At 46.1% G+C, this 24756-nt stretch overlaps 2 protein-coding genes across 15 annotated transcripts in view; both read right to left on the bottom strand.

Moving 5' to 3' along the window:
- Positions 1–3: 3 nt before the first annotated feature.
- NFU1 (NFU1 iron-sulfur cluster scaffold) lies at positions 4–15822 on the bottom strand. Of its 7 annotated transcripts, XR_015705987.1 has the most exons (10): positions 15005–15150; positions 12815–12921; positions 9903–10038; positions 7201–7267; positions 6228–6342; positions 4983–5046; positions 2513–2687; positions 1677–1765; positions 1118–1201; positions 4–837 (listed from the first exon to the last, which is right to left on the bottom strand). XR_015705987.1 is itself a non-coding variant. In XM_087763089.1 (9 exons), exons 1-8 carry the CDS (start codon positions 15049–15051, stop codon positions 1718–1720), a joined length of 759 nt encoding a protein of 252 aa, XP_087619215.1. In that variant the 5' UTR covers positions 15052–15150; the 3' UTR covers positions 4–837; positions 1677–1717. The 7 variants fall into 7 exon arrangements, 6 of the variants coding, with proteins under 6 accessions (XP_087619215.1, XP_087619213.1, XP_087619218.1 ...); XM_087763089.1 differs by lacking the exon at positions 1118–1201; XM_087763087.1 differs by having other exon boundaries at positions 4–1201.
- A 559-nt stretch (positions 15823–16381) lies between these two features.
- Positions 16382–24756, bottom strand: part of AAK1 (AP2 associated kinase 1) — an 85640-nt gene continuing 77265 nt past the window's right edge. For all 8 annotated transcript variants that reach the window (XM_087762749.1, XM_087762755.1, XM_087762746.1 and 5 more), the window contains one exon: positions 16382–22768. In XM_087762749.1, coding sequence (XP_087618875.1) covers positions 21612–22768 — 1157 coding nt within the window. In that variant the 3' untranslated portion in view covers positions 16382–21611. The remainder of the gene's footprint in view (positions 22769–24756) is intronic.

The raw sequence follows: 24756 nt of genomic DNA on the forward strand, positions 1-24756 counted from the left end.
ATCTTTAACAGATACATTTTATTTAACACACAGAACAGCTACTTTGCTGTTTAAGTTTTGGCTTATATAGTGCATTAAATTGACAAATGAGTCCTAAAAAGCTCTGGTTTTGAGAAACCTATGGGTTGCTGACAAAGAACGTGGCCATAACGTTTGCATAAGCTCTCTTTTGGGTAGTCTGTGCCCACCTCAGGGGATTCTGTCATCGATATACTTGTAAGATCAGGCACTGCGTACTTCATAACAGGGTAAAGAAAACATGGTGATTTCAAACCAATTTCCAAGTCCTGAGTGGGTCATTTAAATGACTGTAGGTTATCACTCTCCGTGAAAGCTGAAGAGAGATTTTGCCAAAATATTTATTTTCATATCTCTAACAAGTAATATGAACTTTATGGCTACCCATGCTGATCTGCACGCCATATAGAAGATTCTCCACTGACTTAACTGATCTCATTTAGGGGCTCAGTGGAATTACACTGGCAAGGAGCGAAAGAGGGGGAACGCGGGAGCTGTCAAATCCTCGCACGCAGGGAATACTACTATAACCATAAGCCAAATAATGACCGCGAACTCAGCTCGATTGTGGCAGCACAAAGAGGAAATAGTACTTCTGTTAGCAAAGCCATCTGCTAAAGCTAGGCACCAGGAAGAAATTAAGTCCTATATGCACAAGTGAACAGAAGTACTTGCAAAGCCCGATTTGCGTATTTCAATTTCAGAACAATAAATATTTCTCTTCCCATAGTCTCTAAAACCGGAACGCGTTCTGCTCTGCCACGTCTTCCCTCGCTCAGCCAGGGCAGCCAAGTTACACACACGCTGCGCTCTTTGGCACTGCAGAAGGAACAAACAGGATATGCCATAGGTAAACACATCAATTTTCTTCGCTATCCTGCAAACGTAATTTGTGCCCTCAAGCCCTGCACATTCATCTTGATGTTGGAGTATTATGCTGAGAAATCATCTTTTGCAAGTTTAAACAGACCACTAATGGTGGCTGAACAATTTTACTTCTAAATAAGCTAATTAGTCTCTCTACTTACTAAAGCTGATAAGGATCATCTTCTTCTAGCATTTATTTAAAAAGATATGATTTTTACACCAAACAACTCACGTTTTTTGTTTCTGTTGCTATCATTTGCACAGTGGTAGCGAGCAAGTAAGTAACTTTCCACAAGTGATGGCAATATTGCATCCTCTGAAATGAACACTTCAAGTTGTGGGTTATTTTTTCACACAAAAAACTGATACGAATCAAAAGCTTCTTAACAAGACTCGATAAAATTAGCATTCCTGAATCTCCCAATTATAGAGCAAGGGCAGATAGTCCTGCAAGTCCCATAAGGAGGCTTGGGGGAATAAATATTTAATATTTCTATTGCACAAAAAGCAGTCAAGAAACTTTACTTCTGCCTTCTCCTTTTTTCAGTCTTGAATTTTTTGTATGAAAGAACAACGGAGAGACGCATCACCATTTTTAAAGCCCACCATTTCTTTCTTAAGACACAGTACAAAGTGGAGCAAAAGGATTCTTTTTTGAATGCAGGGCATTTAATAAATTAGTGGACAAATGGCTTAAACTGATGATACATTTTTACAGATGTAAGTGCAACTATTTTTCTGAAAAGAAAGGCAAATTTGGTTGCTCCTCAGCACAAAGATAGTTTACGTACACCAAGAGGTAAATACTTATTTGGCCATAGATGATGCCAGCTCAAGTAGAATTTGCTTCTTTCTCCACGTCATCATCGTTGTCAACGACCTGAAATCAAATCCAGAAGTAGCTTATGTAAACGCTTTAAACTCTCAGTCCCGCAGGATTGCATAGAGTATTTATTATATTCAATCCTTGCTGGGGCCAAGGAGAACAGCAGTTATTCCACACATGAAGAAGGTTAAGAAAAACTTGCAATCAAAAATGCCAGGAGGAAATGTGGCTGAAACAACGGGAGCTGCTCACGTTATTACCAAGGCCGCTAGAACAATCACTACAGCGTATCAGATTTTTAATGAGAAAGCAAAAGAATCTGTGTTTTAGGGGACAAAGGCTTGTCCCTTATTGTCACAAGTCACCAAAACACAAAGGTAACAATCACTGGCAAACACAGAGTGTCCAGTTCTGGGCTCCTCAGCACCAGAGGGACATGGGCATGTTGGAGAGAGTCCATGAGGGATCGCCTCCCTCAGCCTGCTGGCAACACTCCCCTTCGTGCAGCCGGGGGTGTCGGCAGGCACCTTCGCCATCGAGCCACGCTGCTGGCGCAGGTTCAACTTGGCACCCACCAGGACCCCAGGTCCTTTTCTGCAAAGCTGCTTTCCAGTCAGGCAGCCACGGGGTTGCACAGGGCTTTGCAGAGTTCTGGATCTTTTGCTAAGATACAGCTTCTGACTTGGAAAAACTGCATCTATGCATCCTGTACTTTTGATTACATCGCCAACCTGTCCGTGCTGGAAAGGGACAGAGACCTTCTTTTCCATTTCAAACAGCTATTCTCTCCCACCAACCCACCTGTTCCACGCCTTCTACTTCAGGGATGTAGAACTGGAGCATGTTCTGTATCCCGTTCTTCAGGGTGATGATGGAACTGGGACAGCTGGTGCACGAACCCTGCAACTTCAGCTGCACAATCCCATCCTCAAAGCCTTTATAAATAACATCACCACCATCTTCTTGCACTGTCGGCCTGGTGGAACACGATACTCAATTTAAAGCAAGTATAGCTGAAATGCATTTGCTTCCAGAAATCTGTAGTAAAGCTCAATTTAATACACACAAAGAACTGTCAAGATATAGTAACTAAAGCCTTCTTTCTCTACAACTACCCGGTTCAACTTTCCAACAACTCATACTTTGCTGGATTCTCTCACGTGATGGCTACTGTTTTTCCATAGGACATTAAGCAAAATTTATTTGCAATGAATGCAGCAGCATATGAAGGAATCATTGAAATTCTAGGGGCGAGGGTGAGCACCTTAGAGCAGAGCTTGTTTCAGCCTGCAAAGACGCACCGGTTTGCCTTGAGGCCCTCTCCACACGTAACGATGACTGCCTCAGTTAGGTGCCCAATGTAATAGGTGTGCGTCCTACCACACGACGCACGTGCGTCTGTTACCTGGCTAGGGACAGTGGTAAGAAGGCCTTAAGTGCTTCCATAAATAAATACACGGTTCGGCGTAGTTTACGCAGGACAGAAAAAAAGCTCCAACTATGTCAAAGCTTAATCCTGCTAACGGGTGAAGCAACCAGCGTCTGGTAAGATCACACCCCAGTACTATTAGCATTTCTGCAGCCTGGTCTCCTTTTGCAAGCAACAAATGCCCAGCATTGTAACTGTATCCCCATAGCAACATTTTTCCAGACCAAGCTAAAACCATCAAGTTACTCTAACAGAAGGTCTTTATACTGATTTCCAAAATAACTCTTTTGAGAACTACACTCCTAAGAGAATAACCTATGAATTTGACATCTTTATTAACAACTCACCAGAGCAAATTATCTCCATTCCAGAAAGCCAAAGAACATGACTACAAATTCCATTTTTCTTACTCGAAATTAACTTTTTTAACACACTGCAGGACCCTTTGGATCGACATTCCCTCCATCCTGCACCTTCTGACAACTTCTTTGTAGATATTTTTAATTGACTGAACAATAACTGCTCTGTATGTACCACTGGTTTATATATAGCTTCTGTAAACTATCCGGCTATAAAATGAAGTAGATACACTACTGTTAGTATTCTCATCAACAGCCTCTTGGTCCACCGAGGGGCACAGGGGGAAGGAAATGAAAGAAAAAGGTGGGGAAAACCAGAAACGTGGGCAGGAATTCTGCGACCGTTATGAAAGGCCACTGGGAAATCAAGGACTAACGTACCACAGGGAGCTTAAATGACCACATACCCAGCAAGAGCAGGGCCTCCTGGATGTTACTTTCTAGCGTGGCTTTATACAACAGTATACTCGGGTTACGTGTTTCAACACTTAGTACATATGCTTGGGAAAAATGTTCCAGCTGGTTTCTGCTTTTCCCCCCTCTTTCCTTTCAGGAAAATTCACCAGTACCATGTGTCAGCTGTGAGATAACCAAACCGATATTTTTAAATATCACTTTTAAAATGCAGCATCTAAAAAAACGAAATTCAAAAGCCCAAGTTCATCACAACTTCTGGAAAAATTAAACTGAATTCCGTGATTTTGACCCACATACAAGTTCCTGGTTCCTGTAATTTGCGAGTTCAGGAAGATGTCGCCATCAGATATCACAGCTTCAGAAAGACATTAGACATTTTCCCCTGCATCTAAAATGTCAAGTTGCTTATTCCTTTCAGTTTACTTTGGAAGGCAATTAGCGAGCATAAAAATATACTTCAGGTAAACAACACAATCCATAGCCACTCTTGAGACTTCATTAGTTACCACCAGTTTCTAAATTCAAGCTGTGTTAGAATACCAATATAATTGCAACAGAACGCAAGGGCAAAATCCACAGAAGCCCAGACAGCGAGGGAAACCCACCAGTATATTTTCCTTTAGAGTATAATACAACAGTATAAGCTACTTTGGAATATTTGGAAGGAAAGGGCAAGTATAATTAAGAGGGAGATTAATACAACAGAGGGAAAAAAGTTACTGTAAAAGCAAAAACTGTGTTGTTTTCACTATTTAAAAACAACCAGGTTAAACCCAATGGACCTATTTAAATGCACTCTGGAGGGCAAGACTATACACTGTTCTAAAATCACTCAGCAGTAAGGACTCTGTTCAGCACATAGTTTGCTTAAACAGGAAAACTAGATAGAAAGTTTTCAATTAGGGGAAACAGAATTCTCAACTCTGGCCAGTTTTGCACTTTAAACCCCCGCACTAGATACGGAACCATGAAATCACACGTACCCAAAGAAAAATGCGCTGTTCCCTAAATAAATCCAAACCCCAAGGCTAACTCGCTCCATCTAGCAGTAATGTTCCTGGTTTACCTTATTCTTGTATCCAGCAGTTCTTTAATCATTAGTACAACTTCATCATCTTCTTCCGATGCGGCTTGGGAAAAGAAAAATGTGCAAATCAGAACTTGGAGGGAATTCCGATACGATTGCTAACACTGTATATCCATAATGGCAGAATGAAATAGCATAAAAGCATTGCTGAGATGACTGAAACCAGAAGGCAGATGACTGAAACCAAAACTTGCTCTTAATTCAGAGTAAGTTTCTTTTTCTGCATTATCCTTATTCAGATCCTAGGCTTTCACCGACAAAAACCAGTATTGGTTCAGAGTTCTCTACAGGCAAACACCTTAACAGACAACAGCAGCGCCACCTTTTACAGGACGCAACAACTAACATTCGATAAGGATGCACAGGTTAAGGCAGGGTCCTCAGAAGGAAAGTTTCAGCAACCTAAAAAATTCAGCAGGAGGAGAATTATGAACCTGTCCGTGTTTAGCAGCTCTGGATGCAATTTTAAGCTCACTGCTAGTCTCGCAGAAGCATTTTTAAAGACATCTTTTTCAAATAAAATAAAGTCTATGTTAATACTGAAATTAAATCCAGACATAACAGAGCAGAGAGGAATTCAATAGTCATGAGCTTCCTTAAAACACCGCAAAAGTTGTTTAAGTTAATAAGTTGCAAATGAGAAAACAAAAGGCAAAATACTGCCCTCGAGTTAAATTGTAAGTTTGCCTCAGTTACTTTCTATTACAGTTTAGAAAAGTCGTCTTACTATTTCTTGTTCATTTAAGACCATAAACCTGTCATTAAGACACGGACATTAAGCCTGGGCACTCCTTTTTGATCTAAGGAGGGAAATAAAACCCTTTGCAGGTGCCCATACAAAAAGGATAGGCGGGAACACTCAATAGCTTTCTAAACACAGCCTCAGTACTCGCAAAAATATTTCACGCGCACAAAGCACAACAGAACACGATCCATACTGCCAAAACACACAGCTCAGCATAGCGCCTGCGAAGATACACTCCTCGTGCTACAGCAGATGAGAACCAGGCTTCATATTCACGGGTAAGCAACTCCTGCAGACAGCGCAGCATTGCTTCCACCAGAACACACGCGTTCTGCAAATTCTCTCCTGTGTTAATTTTAGCAGTTTTCACTTTAAATTCTCTTGCAGGCTTTTCTGAGAGACAAGTGGAGGCTCTTCTGGATGTCACAAAAACTAAACCCAAAGGCAGATACTGACTTCTTTTGACGAGTTTGATTTACCTGTATCGGTCCTAGGTGCCTCTTCAGTAACTACAGGTAAGCCAGAGGCAAAGAAATCCATTATAGTTGCATAAATATCTGGTTTCAGCAAGTTCCAATCCAGATCTTCGCTCTCCTGTGAGAATCAGAAGAAAAAAAATAATGCATAAAACCAGTGTATCTGCCTCCCAAGCATAAGCTACGCAGAGATTCTTCTTACATTGAAAATATTACAGTGGGCTCTCACATTTGATGCATGGATTTGATTTCATAGTTTTGTCAAGTCCAGCTTTACCAGAAAAGTTCAGTAAGACTCAATTTATAATAGCCAACAGAAAAACTTCCTTGTTTGCAAGCTGAGTGCTATTAAAACATTAGCTAAAAAGAGGCAAAAAACAGAGTCTCCTAAACACATTATTTGACATATATTTTCACCAAACTGTTTCAAAGACTCGAGCTTGTTTGGTTCTAATTAATTTTGAGCCAAATTATCATCCACTGAATTGCCCTGTACTCTTCACACAGTAAGAGCAAACTGCACGGCTCCTACGCAACACCTTATCTCTGCTGACACGAGCTCCGCACCCTGGGTAAACACAGCACCACCTGCAATGTACTGCATCCCAGTGATTCCATCCATCCCACTTGGAAGCGTTCCCTGGAGGTCATCTAGTCCCAATTCCTGTTCAAAGCAGAGCCAACTTCCAAGCTGACCACATTGCACAGGGCCTCGTCCAGTCCAACACTGACCATTTCCAAGATCAAAGAATCTACAGCTTCTCTGGGCAACCTATTCCATTGCCTACCCACGCATTGTGATTTTTTTTTTTTCATTTATATTAAAGGCAATTCCCTTTATGCTGCTTGTGACCACTGCCTCTGGTACTTTCACTATGCACATCCAAGACTCTGACTGGATCTTCCCGATGGCCATCTATTAGATAGCTGAATCTCAGCTCATCTTTTAGCATACTTGAATCTCTGTTCTGCTTACCTTGGTGATTGTAATGAAGTCCGGTCCAAAGAAAATACTTTTAACTCCTTCAATTTTGAATAACTGTCTGTTAAAAAAAAAAAAAAAACACAAACCAAAAATGCATTTCAAGCACATTTCAAGCAAACTCCTAAAGATTTATTTAAGCTGTCACAGAAAAAAAGTTCTAGAATACATTTCTAGACAAAAATAAGCACTAAAACCAGAACCATTATGAGAAACTCACAGTTACTTCACCTACAGCTTAGTAAGAGCCAGGATATCCTGCTGTGAAGCAGTGTACGCAGTAAAACCAAACACATCTTACAGGACTTTTCCACAAGATGTGTGAAAGAGTTTCTCTCTCTCCAGTTCTTCTTTGAAAGCAAAATTATATTCTGTATACAAAACCATATTTGATCAGCATCAAAACCAGTAGGTGCCTGTTATTTTAGGTAGGACTAGTGCAAATACAAGGAACGTTCCTGAGATTAAAGCAAGTTATGTAAAGTAGTTGAGCTCAGTAAAAACTGCCTTCAATTCTGTTGCCATGAAATAAAAGGATTAGTGCCAAGCAGCCCGAAAGGCTTTAGCACACCAACTCCCTTTGTGACAATCTTCAATATTGCTAGTCATTTGTATGGCACATGAAAAATTTGAAGATTTAGTAAAGGCTTAAGATTCATACTAAATTGCTTGAGATGGCCCCATACAGCACCCAACAACCAGGTGGTAAATTAGCACAGATCCAAAGCAACACAAGAACTTCGATGATAGTAAAGAGCACATTTTGTACAACATTTTAAGTATAAAACACAGAATGAGAATGTAAAGACCAATTTCCACAAATGGTTAAATAAAACCCAACAAATTCATCTACAGAATAAATAAATGATGCTACTCCTGAGGAGGAAAAAAAAAAACTAAAAAAAAAAAAAAAATCATTAAAAGTAGGAAGCACCCGGAGTTAAATAAAGCATAAGGCTGTAAGAGTGTTTTTGTAATTACAGGGTCGGAGGGAAGAAAAGAAAAGAAAATATATTCTCCTGAAGGACTGGAAAACATCACAAATGCAATGAACGAAGGAATTGGAAACGTTATCACAAAGGTATGTGTGATGAAAAATGACAAAAGAGATTTCACAATACCCATTTGAAAGAATTTCCACACATGAAAAGTTGTATGCGTACGGGGCTTTTACACCACTAAACCAACTGGATTTTTAGGTTACTTAAATAATGAAATCATGCAAGTGCACCAAACAATCCTAGATCAATTAAATAATTGTTCCCCCTCTCTCCCCTTCAGGAAGCTTTTATTACTTCTTTGGAAAGTTAATGTTCCCTTTTAAAATAAATGAGTATTCCATTTACAAAAACCATAATCTGGGGTTTAACGATATGTAGTAGACAATTTTTTTTTTTTCCATTAAGCTGCACAATACACATAATCAAGCTCTTTTGTCAGGGTACACATTCTAGCACATATTTCTTCTTTGATGAAAACATCTATTTGCAGATACATGACAACAAAAAGCCACCTTCTGACAGTCGATTGCATCCTGCAACCTGATGCACTTTGGCATAATCAGATCCTACAGCTTCAGTGTTCCACTAACATGTTTTGATGTCCTCAAAAACCTTTCACGTTGTATTTATTACTTTAAGTCACAGAGTTTTCCTTGTAAAGATCCTGTTTGCTGCCAAACAACTCTGCAAGAGACCTGTGGAAATGTCAGATCTGCACGTTTGATAACCCTACAGTTCCTGGAGAGACTGTCACATGAAACAGCTTCTACTTTTGCATATAATTCTTCCAACATACACAAAGATGACTTCAACTGGGATCTCCAGAGGTAACCATTTGCAGCATTTCTGGATCTCGCCCTCAAATCGAAGCCCTTCCACCCACGTAACAGATAAAGTTTCTTTTCAGAGGCTAATGTGAAAGCAATGACAAACATGCAAAAACGGATGCTTCCAAAGATTCCTAGAGAGGCTTGCGATGGTGGGAAGCCGTACAGAAACCCCTTCTATACCAAGATGATACGAATCGATTATCTGCTCAGCGATTCTTACTCCAGATTATGCATTTTGGTATTGACAGCTGCAATTCCCAAGACCTGTTACAGATCCAGCCTGAAAGTGTGGGCCAAAACTGGCTTTCCTTTGACTGCAACATTATAAACCTTTTGTGAAGGAAAAATCCATTGCCTTCTAAGTTCAGGTTCAAACCAACGTGTCCCAAAACAAGCAAGCTACTACATGTAATTTGTTGTATCTGGGGACTATTTACTTCCTTATGCTATCTATTTCCCAATTCTGGAAAGTTGCATGATTTCCAAGTAACTACTTGAACTAAGAGTGCTCTGATGGGAATGATTTTGTGAAATCAGGGCCAGAGGCCTCACAAGTGATGCAGCAACTGTTCAAGAACACTGATTGATAATACCACTCAATCCAGTTGCATAAACCAGACCCTGATGCAATCTGCTACGATACAGCCGTGGGGAGTACAGACACACAGAAAACTACTTCAGTAACGACAATCTTCCCAGCTTTAATTTTATGCACAAACAAAGCAGCATTAAAAACGTAAATCCAACCAAGCTGCTCCCAAGTATAAGGAGGAGCAGAATGATGAGAAGCCGTGCTTAAAAACATCAGTTGTAGACACGCAGCCCATACGGTCCCCCAAACAGATTATGATGTGTTTAATAATACCTTGCTAAAGGTGAGCAAAATGCTGCAGCTGGTGTGGAAAACTCCATAGTCCTTGACTCCAGCACTTCCTTCCCTGGAATAAACTTCAAGCTATTTGGATTTGGTGTGTCCTGAGTTTGAATAAACATGCCTCTTACTGGAAATTAAAAAAACAAAAAGAAGAAAAATACTGTAATCAAACCCAAGTAGTTTAAATGAAAGTCAAGGATCCTAATAACTTAGCAAGCCAAGCCCAGGGTGACCCCGGTGCTACAGCCAACAGCAGCCTGTGCAGCGATGCTGCTTTCAAAGCACGATGCAGTGGGTTCATGAAAGGCTCCAGACTGACACGAAGACTGATGAACACAAGCACGTTATCTCACAGGCACCAAGGTGATAAACGGAACCTTGTCTTTGCTTCTTTTGCTAGCTTTTATTTACTAAAAAGCATCCTACTGAAACAGCATTGAACTGCACGAGGCCAGTACCATCCTCGCTTTCTACTGAAGGCCAAGAGATGCAACCTTCATTTCTCTGTTGTGTTTAGGTTTTTTTTAGTTTATGATCCTCAAATGCTGTGAAGTCCCTCTGCCAGCATTACCACCTCCTGTCCAAAGCATACTCCCTTTTATTAACTCTCTCTTCAAGATACACGTGATTTATGGGGTTTGGTTTTTGTTTCATTCTTCAGCACTATAAGAAAGACAAGCATAACAACAGCTACAGTGAACCACACCCTGCTTATAACCTTTTCCACTGAGTGAAAAATTACTGTAAGCTATCACTTATCCTCCAGAAGCTGAACTGACCAAACAATTCACAATAAAATTATTTACAGTTCACTGGTAAAGATGTTTAAAAGATAAATTTTTACTGAAGTTCCTTTTGCAGCGTAGGTCTTTTTCTTTCACTAGAAGGATGTAAAAAAAAGCTGATCTTGACTAAAATGTAACTCTCTATATTTAATGGTGTACATTTAATAGCATATTTTCTTGTAGACATGTCCACACAGCATATGCCTGATGTCCCACTGAAGCTGAACATCAGTTAGGGACAGTTTCCCGTGTTCTAATGCTCTTTCTAGCACTCCTTCTTTCTAACTCTCCCTCCACATCAAATAACACAATGATATACGAACATTCAGGAAAGAAAAAATGCATTTCAAACCCAAAAATCTTTAGGAACTAATATTTGCAAATAAATTATGATTGAGAAACAAGCTCACATAACTTCAAAAAATATGCAATAGAGGGATTTAAAGCAGCAAAAAGAGCTGACGTTTTCGTAAACTGCCATTTTGCCCATGACTCCCTAGTATTAGATGACAAATCACGCTATTTATAAATTGCCAAATTGTTACTGCCTGTGTCTGTCATGGTAACAACCCATTTGACTTGAACATACACAATGGCAAAGTACGCACACACTACATTTTTTCTTTTTCTTTAAAAGGAAAAAACGCTTAGCGCAGAAGTACTTAGTTTTAACATGAAAAGAATAATCCTAATAGAGCAAGCAACTCGTCAGCTTTATCCATGGGGATGGATCTTCCAGATCCAGCTGGCACCCAAAATCACATCCAGAGTAACAGCGCAGCTTACGAATAACCAAGAGGAGATCTGGATGGCGTAAATGGAGTACACCCTGCCCGTTTTTTGAAAGCAGTGGGTCACTAACAGCTATCACACACTGTTCACCTAGCATCTCCGACACCCTAAAACACAGAAAAGGTGTCCATGCAGGCAGCCGCTGTATTTTAAAAGTGTCTTCTGCAGTTGAAGACCTGCCTTCCTAAGACCAGGTTTTTCAATCATTAATCAACCTGGAGAGTTCTTTGCACAGCTGTGAATAATGCATTTGGAATTTATTATTCAGTAGTTGGTAACTGGCTGTATTTACATCAAACATCTATATCGTTTCTTTCAACCCTCCATGGAACGCTGTGTAAACCTGCTATTGTTCTGTTCTGCCATCTGCTCAAGGTAAGAGGAAGATACCAAATAGAGGCCGACTTTAGTAGGACGCTTGCAGAAGCGGGTAAAATACTAAGTCTACTCATCAGAGTCTGCCTGTTGATTAGAACTGAAATAGAAAAAATAGCGCTGGACCAGGCAAGACTGGACTTCTCTGAAATCAAAATCGAAAAGAAACTTCTGCCTGAGCAAACTCATTTAAATAAGATTGCCATTTGTGACTAATTCCATGCAACAGCACCTGCAGAATTTTTTTATCTTAGGCTCTTTCTACTACAGCATTGGAGAGCAGTTGCTAAATCCCTCCAGCAGGTGCAAGAGCACAATGTTTTTCTGCAGTGCAAGTTTCACAGATTTTTTACTTTTTTTTTTTCTTTTCTGAGCATTGCAGCCTACCAAAAAAAAAAAAAAAGGGCGGTACAACAAACTCAATCTTATATATTGCTTTTTCAGGGTAATACCAAGTTGCAGATAATATTAATGGAGAATGCTGTCAATGCACCATACCTGAATGCATGTTCAAGAGGGGGAAAATTAAAAAAAGAAAATATTGCAGCTCTAAGAATGAAAGGCTTCGCTTTCATCCTTGCTCGGTTCTACGTGGACAGCCAGCAACTTTATCTGGCAGAGCTCAGCAGCTGAAGCAGAACAGAAGGCAACACAAAGTCTTTCGTAAGGGACACATTTACACCAACACAGAAATTAAATTAAGAAATGCACCAGAGCCCAAACAATATTTTGCACCAACAAAGCCCCCTGTAAGTCTTGGCAGCTGAATGGCATTGTGAGCCATCCGCATCATCTCCCCAAGCTCCAAATATCCAACTGTACTAGCCCTTCATTAAAGAACACCTGGGAAATTTTATCGCACTCAGATTTTAGAAAGAACAGTAGGCTTTCATTATTACCACAAGAGAGAAAAACTCACAATGCTCTCTATTACTTTTTAACTGTATTTACCTGCATTGTGCCATACTGCAGATAGAAGAAATGGTTTCTTTTGCACAAGTTGGTGGAAAGAGTGTTGAGTTGTCAAATTATGATCTTTTAACATCGTACAACAGAACCTAGAGAAAAAAATAGTTTTACTAACAATTTCCAAATTACAAGTTTACACTCCCGCACAGAAAGAGTATTTCACATGCTTCTAGCAACCCCAGAACTCAGCAAGACACTCACCTGCCTTACACCTCTCAGGCAATGCGGCAAGCTCGCAGGCTACGTCACAAAACCTCCCTTGCTTTTTCCCCTTTTCAGTGCTCCCTCTCTCTCATTTCATAACAAAATAGACATAACTCTCCCATTTTAGCCACCTCTAGACACCTTCACAGTCACTAAAGGCAGGCAAATCCCCTTATTCAGCTGTAAAAGAAGAGAATAAATCACCCCAGGGGAGCCTTTTTTCTTGCTTTTGAGAGCAGCTAGCACCTGGAAATCTGGATTGGACTTAAGTACCTAATTTTCAGAAGATTACAGACAGCTGAGATGAGTCCAACCCCAAGCACCTGAGACTGGCCTGAAGGCCAGAATTTACTCCTGTACTTGGTGGGTTTAGCTGGTCAAATATAAGGCTCTCCTACATGACTCGTGGAAGATACAAGTCAGGCTAAAAAGTTAATGCAATAGCTTGTCTTACACAAACAATTCTCATAAGAAAAAAATAGCAGCACAACATTTGGATAAAAGACAAAGACTCTATTAGCTACGCATACCAAGCAATACCTCACCCCTGTCCACCTCTATGGATTTCTTTCTCTTTGGGGAATAAAGAAATTCAGTATATGCCAATACAAGTATTGTTCCAGAATTAAACCAGACCAGTTAAAAGAGGCTCTGCTCCATGCTGGCCACATAATTTGCACTAGCAGTCACAACAGGGGTGGTGCGATCTGCTCAGATGAAGTTAAGAGGGGGGAGAGCAGAGAGGAAAAAAGAAAAAAAACATTAAGAGAAAAAACAAGGCAGAGCGATGGAGTAACAGGCCTAACTTTGGAAAGCGTAAATACTTGCACATCTGATTTCCGTAACTGTATGCACAGCCAACAGCATCCAGGTATTTCAGAGCAAAGTGAAAATCAACAAATGTAACCAAAACCCACCTCGTGTCACAGACAGCACTACAGAGAGGATTATTATCTGGTTTCTCTCCTCCTTACCGGGTACAAAGGGGGGAAAGCAGGTCAACTAAACTAATTACCAAAGGGGCTGTTACGAAGAGGAGGTTGATTCTCTCAGGGGGTCGTAAATCAGAAGCACTACACCTAGGCCCAGATTCCTCAAACACGGGAACAGGAGAAAAGCTCTGTCTCCTGAAACGGAGCTCCCTGCTGCGAGTGAGACAGGAACATCTAAATCGTGTTATGTGCTTACTTCTGTGGTCTTGATAGCAGGTACAGAGACCACAACGGGATGTGTGAGGAAGGTCCACCAAGAGAAAAGTTCTCCTTTCTCCCTTTAGCTTTGGGGAATAAACATTATAGTCCACTTTACAGCCCCCAGCACGGGGCAGGAGGCTTGCCCATCACCACGTGAACTTCCCCTTATTGCACAGTCTTTAGCAGCGATGGAGGGGGGGAATGTCCCCTTCTTGCTCGGCCCGAAGCATACACGTGTGGGGGAGTTAACTGCACCCCGTCGCACGACCCTGCGCACAGGCGTGGGGGCAACTACCCCTCGTTGCACGGTCCTGAGCACACGGGGGGGGAATGCCCCCTCACTGCAGCACCCTGCGCACACGTACGGGGGATCACTCCCTGCTGCACCGTCCCGTGCACACGGGGGGGGGGGGGGGGGGGGAATGCCCCCTCGTTACTCACACCTACGTGCGCAGGGGGGTGAAGGCCCTCAGCCCCTGCGTGTCGGGGGGAATTAATGCCTCCCTGTCGTAACGGGGCTGGGGGAAGAAACAGCCTCTCGCCGCCCGTCCGTAACGAGGAGAAGGAAGACATAACTTCACTCTCGTCCGCCCTGCCGCAGCGGGGAAGCAAAGGGGAAGAGCGAGGGGAGCCCGGCGCGGCCCGGGAGGTCGCGGTGCCGCTCGCTGCGACGCGGCCGCCCCCCAGCCGCGCGGGGAAAGGGGCGAGAGGGGATCCCTCCGGGAAGGAATCCGGGCTCCCTCCTCCGGGCCGGGGCAGCCCCGCCGTCACCTACCGGCCGCCCAGCCCCGCAGCCGCGCCGAGCCACCGCGCAGCCGCCATCTTGGCGCTCCTCAGGGCCGCCCCGCCCCGTTCCCGCCGGGCTGAAGCGCGGCGGCCCCTGGCGGGAAGGGCGCGCGGCGGCCCCTGGCGGGAAGGGCGCGCGCCGCCTGCAGCGGGCCGGGCTGCAGCACCGCGCTGCTTTCCCCCCGTTCCCGGGCCCTTCCCTGCAGTCAGCATGTTTGCTAAAGATACAAATATAGAAATACCCCCCCCCCCCCCCAAACCACAGCACCACCCCCAAGGGTAACACTTCTCTTCTTACCGTTGCAGCGCCTTCCGGGGCGAGGAGGCCCCGCTGTCCGTCCCAGCCGCTGGCGGCGCCGTCGCACCCTCCGGGCGGCTCACAGCGCGCAGCAGGCCCCGCCCGGCCGCCGACCCCAGTAAAACACAGAAAGCCTCTCCCCCCCGCAAGTCTCACCAGCAAGGAAGAAATGGCACGCGTAGCCCGCTCCGCCTAACCGTCCAGGGATGGGGCTGCAGAGAAAGTCAGTGGCAACGTGTTTGCTTTGATCACAACGTATTTGAGGTGGAAGCTCCTGGTTTTGCAGACGGCAGCCGCTGCCGCCGCCCGGGGCTGCTGCCGAAGGAAGGAGGGGAGGAAGGGGCTCCGTGGGGACAAAGGGGATGCGTTTGCAATTCCAGCAAGATGAAGAGGCTCCAGTTTGTGTCTGGGCCACGGCCGCCTTCTCCCTCCCCCCTTAGTACGATTCCAGTCCTGCCACTTCTGGACCAGAAAGTCACTTACGTTCGGCCAACCTGAGCTGCTTATTCTCTTACAATTAACTAATACAACACCAGATCCAGCGAAGCTCTTTAAACAAACTTTCAGCCCTTCCTTTCGGCCCTTGCTGGCTGGATTCCCTGTACCGTGGCGCGCAGCCGCGCTCCCAAAGCACGTTTTCCCCGGGCTTTGCCAAAACCTATTCTTGGACGCCCCGGCCCCCCCACGCGCGCGCGGCACGGCACGGCGTGGCGCGGGCGGCCAGGGAGCGTGCGGCTGGCACGCGGCCGATCCTCTTCGGGGATGGGGTGGTTCTGCACCCCTCCCTTGCAGCAGCTCCTGCGCCTGCAGGGAGGGCTCGACAGCGCTGCGCTGTCTTGTAGCGTTGCCCTAGACGCGAAGGTTTCTCCCCAGTAAACCGGACCGTCCGCTGTTTAAAGCCTCCGCTTACACCAATACGACCAGTTTGACTTTACAACTGCCAGGTACAACAGCAGGGATAGAGTTCAGTACCTTAGTAAGGCAGAATTCATTAAAAAACAGGGTTTTTTTATCCAGCAAAAATATTTTGCATGGGGAGGGGAGAAGGAATGCACAGCAGAGAAGATGTATTGTAATCAGATACGGTTTTAATAAAATGTACATAAGTTTACAACTCAAATATTTCTTCATAATGATTACCAGAAACACAGACGATCACACCCAGAGTGCAAAGCTTGACTCCATCAAATCTGCAAGTCAGAGGTGCTTCCAAGACCGCTAAGGATTACCTTAATAACAGCGCGGCGCGGACAAAGCGCTGCCCTTGGGACAGGAGTCGCGGTCGTTTGTCACAGTTAGCGGAGACCACGGACGCTCCCAGCTCCGGCTGCCTGCTCCACGCGGCGAGGAGTTCCCTTCCCTGCCGGCTCGGCGGCAGCGATGCTCTACCCGCTGCGTCCTACGTCGGAGCAAGCGCCCTGCCCTCCCGGCCCTGCGAGCAATTACTTCTCCCTCCGGAGGGGAGGGATCCGGGAACGGTGGGTCACCATTATCCCTCTGACTTCACAGGGGAGTACTTCTAGCTGTGTGTGACGGTACTTACCCTACCTACAGTGGAAGCTACAGGCCGTGGCTTATTTTAAGAAACACTAAACACAGCTGATTAGGTTTCAGGAATGTGTTTCAGAACTGGAGCAAGATTTCACTGTCAAGATACTACTGTAAAAATGCTTTGGAGTCTTTTGGTGTACTGAAAGGCCTTGATTTAACACCACGAGGAAAAAAAAAAAAAACCACAAACCCCAAAAATTTAACTCCCCAACACAAGAGTCTTTGGTGGAAGCTGAGTTAAAGTAACCGATTACCACTTTGGAGTGACTGAGAGTTCAGGAATTACAGAGATCTCGCTCAGGCTTGCTTAAGTCCCACTGAAGACATGCTTCAGGCGCTGCGTGTCATGATTGCTTACGGGGGTTTGCTGTTACGAGCTTAGTATCGCCTATGTGCTCCATGCATAGTGTGCGTTACAGACTGAGTGCGCATTACAGACTGAGCGCGCACTGGCTTCAAGAGACTAAGACTGTAAACTTAACACCGCGTATGACTAGTACTGAGCTGGCTGGCAGGGAGGGGAGACACGGGGAACGTCCCGAAAATACTGCAGCAGGCTGCGGAAAGTGCAGGTTCACGCCACGGCGGCTGGTCCCGTCAAACGCGCCGCACAAACGTCACGGCAGTGAGGCACGGGGAGCCAAGCCAACTGCCTTTTTTTTTTTCCTTTTTTTTTGTTTTTGCATGCAGAAACTCTGATTAATCACTTTGAAGAGAGACTTTAAGTGCATTCAAGCTGAAGTTGGCTATGGGTAAGAACCAGCCCCTTTCCCAGCACAAATCTAAGATTGTCGCAGGACTGCAGCGATAACTGCGGCCCTCCGGCCGCGCATGAGGACCCAGGGCAGTTAACAGAATTTACTACAGCTTTAAAAAAAGATGAAACCAGTGGTTCTGTTCAGAAAACTGACTTCAGAATGTTGCATTGAGGCCATACCGGTCTTATTTCATTACGATCACGGTTTGTGTGGCAAAGAAAACAATTAGCATTATTCTTCCACAATAATTAAAAACAGTAAGCTTCAGAGACTATGGAAATGAAATTTCCACTTACAATTCATCACGCTGAAGCTGCAGTACTGGCAGTGCAGGACTAGGAGGAATGCTGGAAATGAGAAGGATATCAGACTAACAGGCATCGAAATTCAGTTTTCTGACTATCACCAGAAGCCCCATCAGTTTAGAGGTCAGATGCAGAGATACAAACACGCTGCCTCCACCCCCCAGGAAGAGATTTCAAACCGTTTAAGCGCTGGATGTATGCTGGCAGGATCAGTAGCTTCTGGGGCACAGGTACCTTGCTCTTTTGTGTAAAGTGCTTGAAGAACATAAAAGCTGCCAAAACGCTAGCTGGAAATTCAGCCCGACCCGGCCTGAATCAGGGCTGGAAACAAGCCCGCGCACCTTGCTGTGCCTGGGTGCGTTTTCCCTTTCCCCCTGGCTGGCAGTGCAGGAGAGCAAGGTCTGAACCACGCGCAGCTCACCTCCGCCTCGCCGACGCCGACACACGCGCGAGAGGCCAGGGGCTCCGGTCCGAGCACGAAGGGGAAGGGGCTAACGCTTCTCCAGCACCCGCTAAGTGAGACCTGGACGTGGCATTGGGAGAAGTTTCACAGAATTATCCAAAAGCAATTTTTCAAGTAAAAATGAAGGAAAGGAAGGAGAACCTGAATCCAGTTAGCAGAGGTAATCCCTTGAACGCACATCTTATTTACACGCGGTACCTGCTTGCTCCAGCGAAGCATCTCCCTGTTCCACAGATTCATCCCTGCACCGCCAAGGCCTGACCTCCCTTCCAGCAGCTTCCCGGGCGAATCTAACAGCCCGAGGCCGAACTCAGCCTCCTGGCTGCACGCAGGGCCGCGACACAGGTTACGTGCCGAAACACACCTGGGCCCTCGCGCTCAGCCTCCCTGGTATCCCTCGAATTCACAGTTGGCTGTCGCAGGCATTCTCGGCAGCTCTCCCTGATCCAATCCAGCAACAACCGACTTGGGGGGGTGTATATTTAAAACAAAAACAACCACCGCCTTTCGGGTATATATTTAAACAGAAAATTCAACGACAACAACACACAATAAACAACAGCCTCAGCTCTGCTGAAGAAACATCTCAAGGGAAACCCAGACATTTCTTTACAGTACTTCTGTTTTCAAGAGGTGGTGATGGAGGACGGCAAAAACCCTAAACCACCAGCATGCACCACTATTACTTCGCTCCGAGCGCAGCAGAGCGGGGCAGAAGGCTCCCAGCTCCCCACGACACGACCTGACCCGGGCTCAGCAAGCCACGACTTGCCAGCAACGGGGCTGTGCAAGCCACGACTTGCCAGTAACGGGGCTGTGCAAGCCAAGGCAGCCTCCCTGCTTTCACGTATCCTCCCTCCCCACCCCAGGGCTTTAAGACCTCAGCCCGAGCTTCTCCCCCCCAGGCAATCCCCGCGCCGAGCTCGTCCAGCAGAACACTCGGCTCATCTTTTGCAACTGGAGATATTTTGGAGGGGAGCTGAGTTCGGGGAGGGGGAAGGAAACACGGAGCAGCCGGTAACTCCTGTCTGCAGATGCTTCGCTAGTCAGCTCCTGGCATTCAGGGTTTTCCATCCGTCCTCCCCTTACGCTGCTGGGCTTAAAAGTCAGCAGCGAGTCAGCCCCGGACTGTGCAATGCTCTGCTTTGCTCAAGCAGCCGTCACGCGCATCTTTAACATGCCTGTTGCATTCCTTTAACGCTTCTTATTTGGACAGCGGACAAAGGTATGTACTGGAGGGGGTGTCAGGTTTTTTTCCCGCAAAACTATACTGAAGTCTATTTTCGGCTGCAGGAGCCCTCCGGGTGCGACTGCAGCGAGCTAGGAGGAGCTGCGGCTGATCGCAGTGCTTCCTCTCCGAGTACAAAGACATCAGAAAGCCGGCAGGGCGGGAACCTGGTCCTGATCTCAGCAACCTACCCATTGCTCCAAGAATTCCCCTGCAAACGCCCAAAGACCTCAGAGCCACTTGTGGGAGACCCCCAAAGGCAAAATACGTCCTTGACCCTCAGCACAAGGCTCCGGCTCACACGATAATGCACAAACTCCCGTGGGAAATGGCCGCCGCAAGGCTTTCAAGAGACTTGGCCAGATGCTACTGGAGTCAACGGGGATTTTTTCCACAGAGGTCAAGTCCTTAAAAATAAAACCACCGAATTTTTTTCTTGGGAGACATTCTGCAGCACCAGCACCAAGGAGGAAGGATTACTGCGCCACAAAGATTCATCAGTGACTGGGAACCCAGAGTCCCTGTAACTGAGGATTTTGAAAGCCAGTCCACGCTTACAAGTAGCCTTTGTGGGCCAGAAAGAGCAGATCCAAGACAACTTATGCAACCAGGCATTTTAAAAAAATAAAGATGGGAGGTTTCACTCTTACCCCTGTCTTATATTAGGCAAAAGAGAGGGGAGCAAAGGCTGCTTTGTTTCTGCCCAGCTGCCAGCTGAGGTGACTTTTCCTCCAAGCACTACCTTAGGATTCACTACGTCAGCGACTGAACAAGCAACGAGAAGTTGTCTTTCTCTTTGGGAATACGGTAGAAAGCACAGTATTTTGGAAGCAGAGCAACCGTTACCAAAGGAGTGTGAATGGATTTTGTTTAGGTTCATCCTTAATCAACAGGAAAACAAAAGGCAGAATTTACAAATACAGAGTCCCGTTGTCTGCTCGCATAAATCACTCTAACCGGATTGCAGCGACTGCTGTTACACCGAATGAGGTATGTAGATCAGGACGTCTATCGAGTTGTTTGCATAATAAACTTTTCCATAAGGCTTATTTTTAATACTGTCAAAATGCGCGGCTCTCTCCTTCACAACACCATCAGCAAATTTCTGGGTCCGACCCTTTGGCATAAACCAACGGGAAATACACACGGGGAACTGAACGCTTTGCCCAATCCTTCGATTTTCCAAACAACAGCAATAGTACCAGCCCGACAGATTGCTTTGCTGAAGTCCGTGCGTCTGAGAGTCTGCAAGCCGAGCGACCGAAGGCACTGTGGGTCCTCCCACGGCCTCCTCCGGGCTCCGGCACGGGACCCGGGCGGAAGCGCTTCCACACGCGACGCCGCAGCAAGCAAAGAAACGCCGCTTACGCGCGCGACACCACGGTGCTGCGCAAACCCGGCACCAGGCATCGCCTGCGCGGCTCTCGCTTGGTGCGCGCGTAACCCACGAACGCGCAGGACAGCGTCGCTCCGGAGCCGCGGCTGCCAGGTGTGCCATCGCTGCCAAGCAGCAGGAACGTACAGCCTTGCTCTCTGCCACGGGTCGCCACTGATGGGAACGAAGTAGCAATAAGCCTTTAACCTGGGAAATCGCTTCCTTTCCAGAGCACTAGCAAGTCCCGCTTGACTTGCTCTGTAATTAATAAACCTTTTCATTTGTCTTATAGCGCATTTCCCCAGCCAGGACCAGAAAATACGGAATATCACTGGTTTGGAAAAGCATCTAAAAAATAAACGGGGGGGAAGACAGTGAGAGGAGGAAGGCAAGAAGCAACTGAAAAGGATATGAAGATCCTGAGAGCCAGGCGTTCGGACTAACTAACATAACTTAAAATGGTTCAACTATATATCACTGCAAATAGAGTTCTGACCAAAAAATAATAATTATTTTTTTATATATATATATATTGCTATCTCATTCATTTCAGCTAAGAGGTTCAAGGTCCTGTGAGAGGTGGTCCTACGGGAAGCACGCGTCCCAGCTCACAGCAGATTAAGGCTTTTGCTTTCCCGCTTTGGAAGGAAAGGGTGCCGAAGCAAAGGGATCCCCGCCGGGCAGCTCTGTAGTCCTGGAAGAGAGAGGGGCAACAGAGACAGATCCTGCTATCGCCTGTCTGTTGGTCTGAGAAACCACCTTGTAAGCAGCTATGGGCTTGACTTCGAGACCCTGCCCATCTTCGGGACTATAGTGACGGGAGTATTTCGACAAGGACTGCGGACGGAAAGGCTTGTTAACCGCGGAGCCCGGCACGGCTTCCTGCGGCAGCGCGTGCCCTCCTTGGCCTCTCTCGCTGGGCACGCCAGCCTGCTCCTGCAGCACGCCTTTGGAAGGGATGGTTTCCTGCGTCTCCACGGCTCTTACGGCAGAGGGATGAAGATTGCTTGGCTGGGTAAACCCGGCAGAGGGATACTGAGATCTCACCGAGGCCGCGGAGCCGCGCATTGCCGAATCCAGGCTTGGGAACATCGCGTTCGCTCTGTGTTGGACATCGCCTCCTTGACTCAGGAAAACGGGTGGTGCGAACGGTTCCTTAGGCATACTATGGGAAGTCAACTCTTCCATGCTTTTCTTTTTAGTGAAAGGGGCTCTCAGAAATACATCAGCTTCTTCTGGATGTCTAAGAGCCACATTGCCCTTGCAGATAAAAGGAGCTTTGGTAAAGACATCCACCTCATCAGGCACTTTTCTCGAGCTTCGGAAAGGAGCCGTGGCAAAAACATCTGGTTCGTTAAAAACCTCCCCGGTGTGCGACTGGAAGGCAGGGAAGAGCATCTCCCCTGCTCTAGTCTGGGAAGACTGGGAGTGGGGACCTTCTTTGGAGGCCTCACGTCCTTCCCTGGGGGCAGACTGCAGGAACGCTGCGCACAACTTGCAGGTCTCCTCCTCCTCTTCCGAATCCATCAGTAAAGGTCTGGACCCGCTGCAATCCAAGATATCACCTTCATGGTCTGTCCCCTCTCCTTCGCTGCTGTAGAAGGAGCTGTTGCTTGAAGGACCATCTCTCGTGAAGTAGTCTGACTCCGAGTTGTGCTGTGTTTTCACCTCCAGCATCTCAGACTGACCCCTGTACAAGGCAAGTCCGTCACTGCCAGGTCCTTTACAGAGTTCAAGAGCTACAACTGGGAATAGGGCCGGATCCCTCCGCAGACCTAAAAATGCAAGAGGAGAGTATTACTCAACCAGCTCCGTCTCCTTAGTCATAAATAAGAATGAAATGTACTTATTACACAAGAAAGGTCATGCCGTTCAGATTTAAACCAGTATCACACATGGAAAATGGGAAAGAGAGGGAGGGCAAATAAAAGAAAATAAAAATGCCAGGGAAGGTCTTTACGACACACACAAACTGACGCACAACTCGCCGCGGCCTCGCAGCTCGGGGACGCCACAAGTACCAGTTCTCAGAAAGAGATGGAAGATGTCCGACAGACGGACGGGCACGCCCGGCACTCTCTCAGCACCGTTCCACAAGGCTTCCTCTGCCACCCGTGACGACGACCACCATCAGAGAGGTTTTCGCTTTGTAACACTGCTGCCTGGAGTGAGGCTCCAGCAAACAGACAATTTTTGTCATTTCATTCCGCACCGTTGCTTATTGACTGCCCTCCAAGCAGATACGTGGCTTGGCGTAGCCTCTCTTTCTGTTAGCCGTCCCACGGATATGTGGAACTACACTCGGGCACGTAAAATACGCAGGGACGCCCTACAATCTGCTAAAATAACACACACGTTTCAAAGACTGAAGGTCAGCCTGTAGCTTTTAATGAATCCTGGTAATATAGCAGCATTGTTTTAAACCACTGCAAGAGGAATTATTTGAAACAATCCATACCATAACTTCAAATCAAGCGTCTAACGTAACCGTAACGATCTGGCTTGCTTCTGCGTTCGTCAACAGGGCAGCGCAGGGAGAGGCTCGCTGTTCTGCTCCTCCCCAGCTACAAGAGCCCAAGGTGGGGCTGGTTTTGCCTTACGACTCAGACAGACAGAACAGAAGATATCTTACCTTCAGAGAGCTACTGGCAGGTTAGGAGTACGGCATTGGACTCACGTTAGCAAGAGGATAGGAAAAAGGCACGTGAAAACTAAGCAGTGGGACTTGCAGGAAGAACGAGGAGGGTGAGGAAGTTGTTTGGCATCCACCGGCCGACGGACAAGCGAGGTACTAACCTACCCACCCTGCTGTGATGAAAGAGCGTCTCTGCCCGCGTTAACCATCCCGTTTGCACACCCATGGCAGCCCGCAAGGCGCCGCTTCTTGATCCAGTCCGTAGATGTGTGCACTTAACCCGTTCTCAGTCACTCCTCACAATTAAAGACACAGTAGTCGTTAGTAGGCATCAAAATTGGTATTTATTGGGAAACTATTCACTTAGATACATTACACTGCTGAATAAAGACAGTGTAGATATGTGAGCATCTTATCAGTTACTCTACAAAAATACTCTCTCTCTTTCCTGAAGCCTATGTTGTCAGCAGCGGTTTAACCTCAGCGCTAACCTCAGATCACAGGAACAGCGCGTCTACGGTGTTGCTTTCTTCCAGGAGGCTGGTTATCTATTTACCAGGTGTTATTGTGAAATTTGGAGAATACAGGCTGAAGCAAAGCAAGATCGGCTGCCACATCATGCAAACGCCTCTGAATTACCCAGTCCTCATTGAAATACAGCGTACAGGAAAACACAGAAGGGACAAAGGCATTTATCACGGTGAACATCACGCCAGTGCAAACCAACGACCCACCTTTCACGAGCCCAGCGCAAACAAGTCACTTCATCAGAGTTTTCTTTCTCGGGAGTTCCTTGAGCGAGCAGGCGGCTACGGTGGCGTAAGCGGTGACATTCAGGACAGCGTGAGACAGGGCTGCCGGGACAGAAGCCCCTTGGCCTCGGACAGCAGCAGCACGCGCCTCCGAACTTGGGAGGCACTGTGTGATAGGCAGAACGCTCTGGTTTTGGAAAAATGACTTTTTCCAATGCTTTCTTGCTCTCTCTGCCCATCACAAGTGGGAAGGGTACCGAATGCTTGGAAGCAGTTTTCTCCCTGGCTAAGGCCAGTACGGGCGTTGTGGCTTACTCTGGGAGGGAAAAACGAAGCGATGCTTAGGCAGGAACCCGCTCCAGCCTCCAGTTAGGAG

This window comes from Nipponia nippon, unplaced genomic scaffold (genome assembly GCF_047370975.1).
Source record: "Nipponia nippon isolate SJK-2023a ecotype South Korea unplaced genomic scaffold, ASM4737097v1 scaffold_27, whole genome shotgun sequence".
In the NCBI taxonomy this organism is placed as follows: Eukaryota; Metazoa; Chordata; class Aves; order Pelecaniformes; family Threskiornithidae; genus Nipponia; species Nipponia nippon.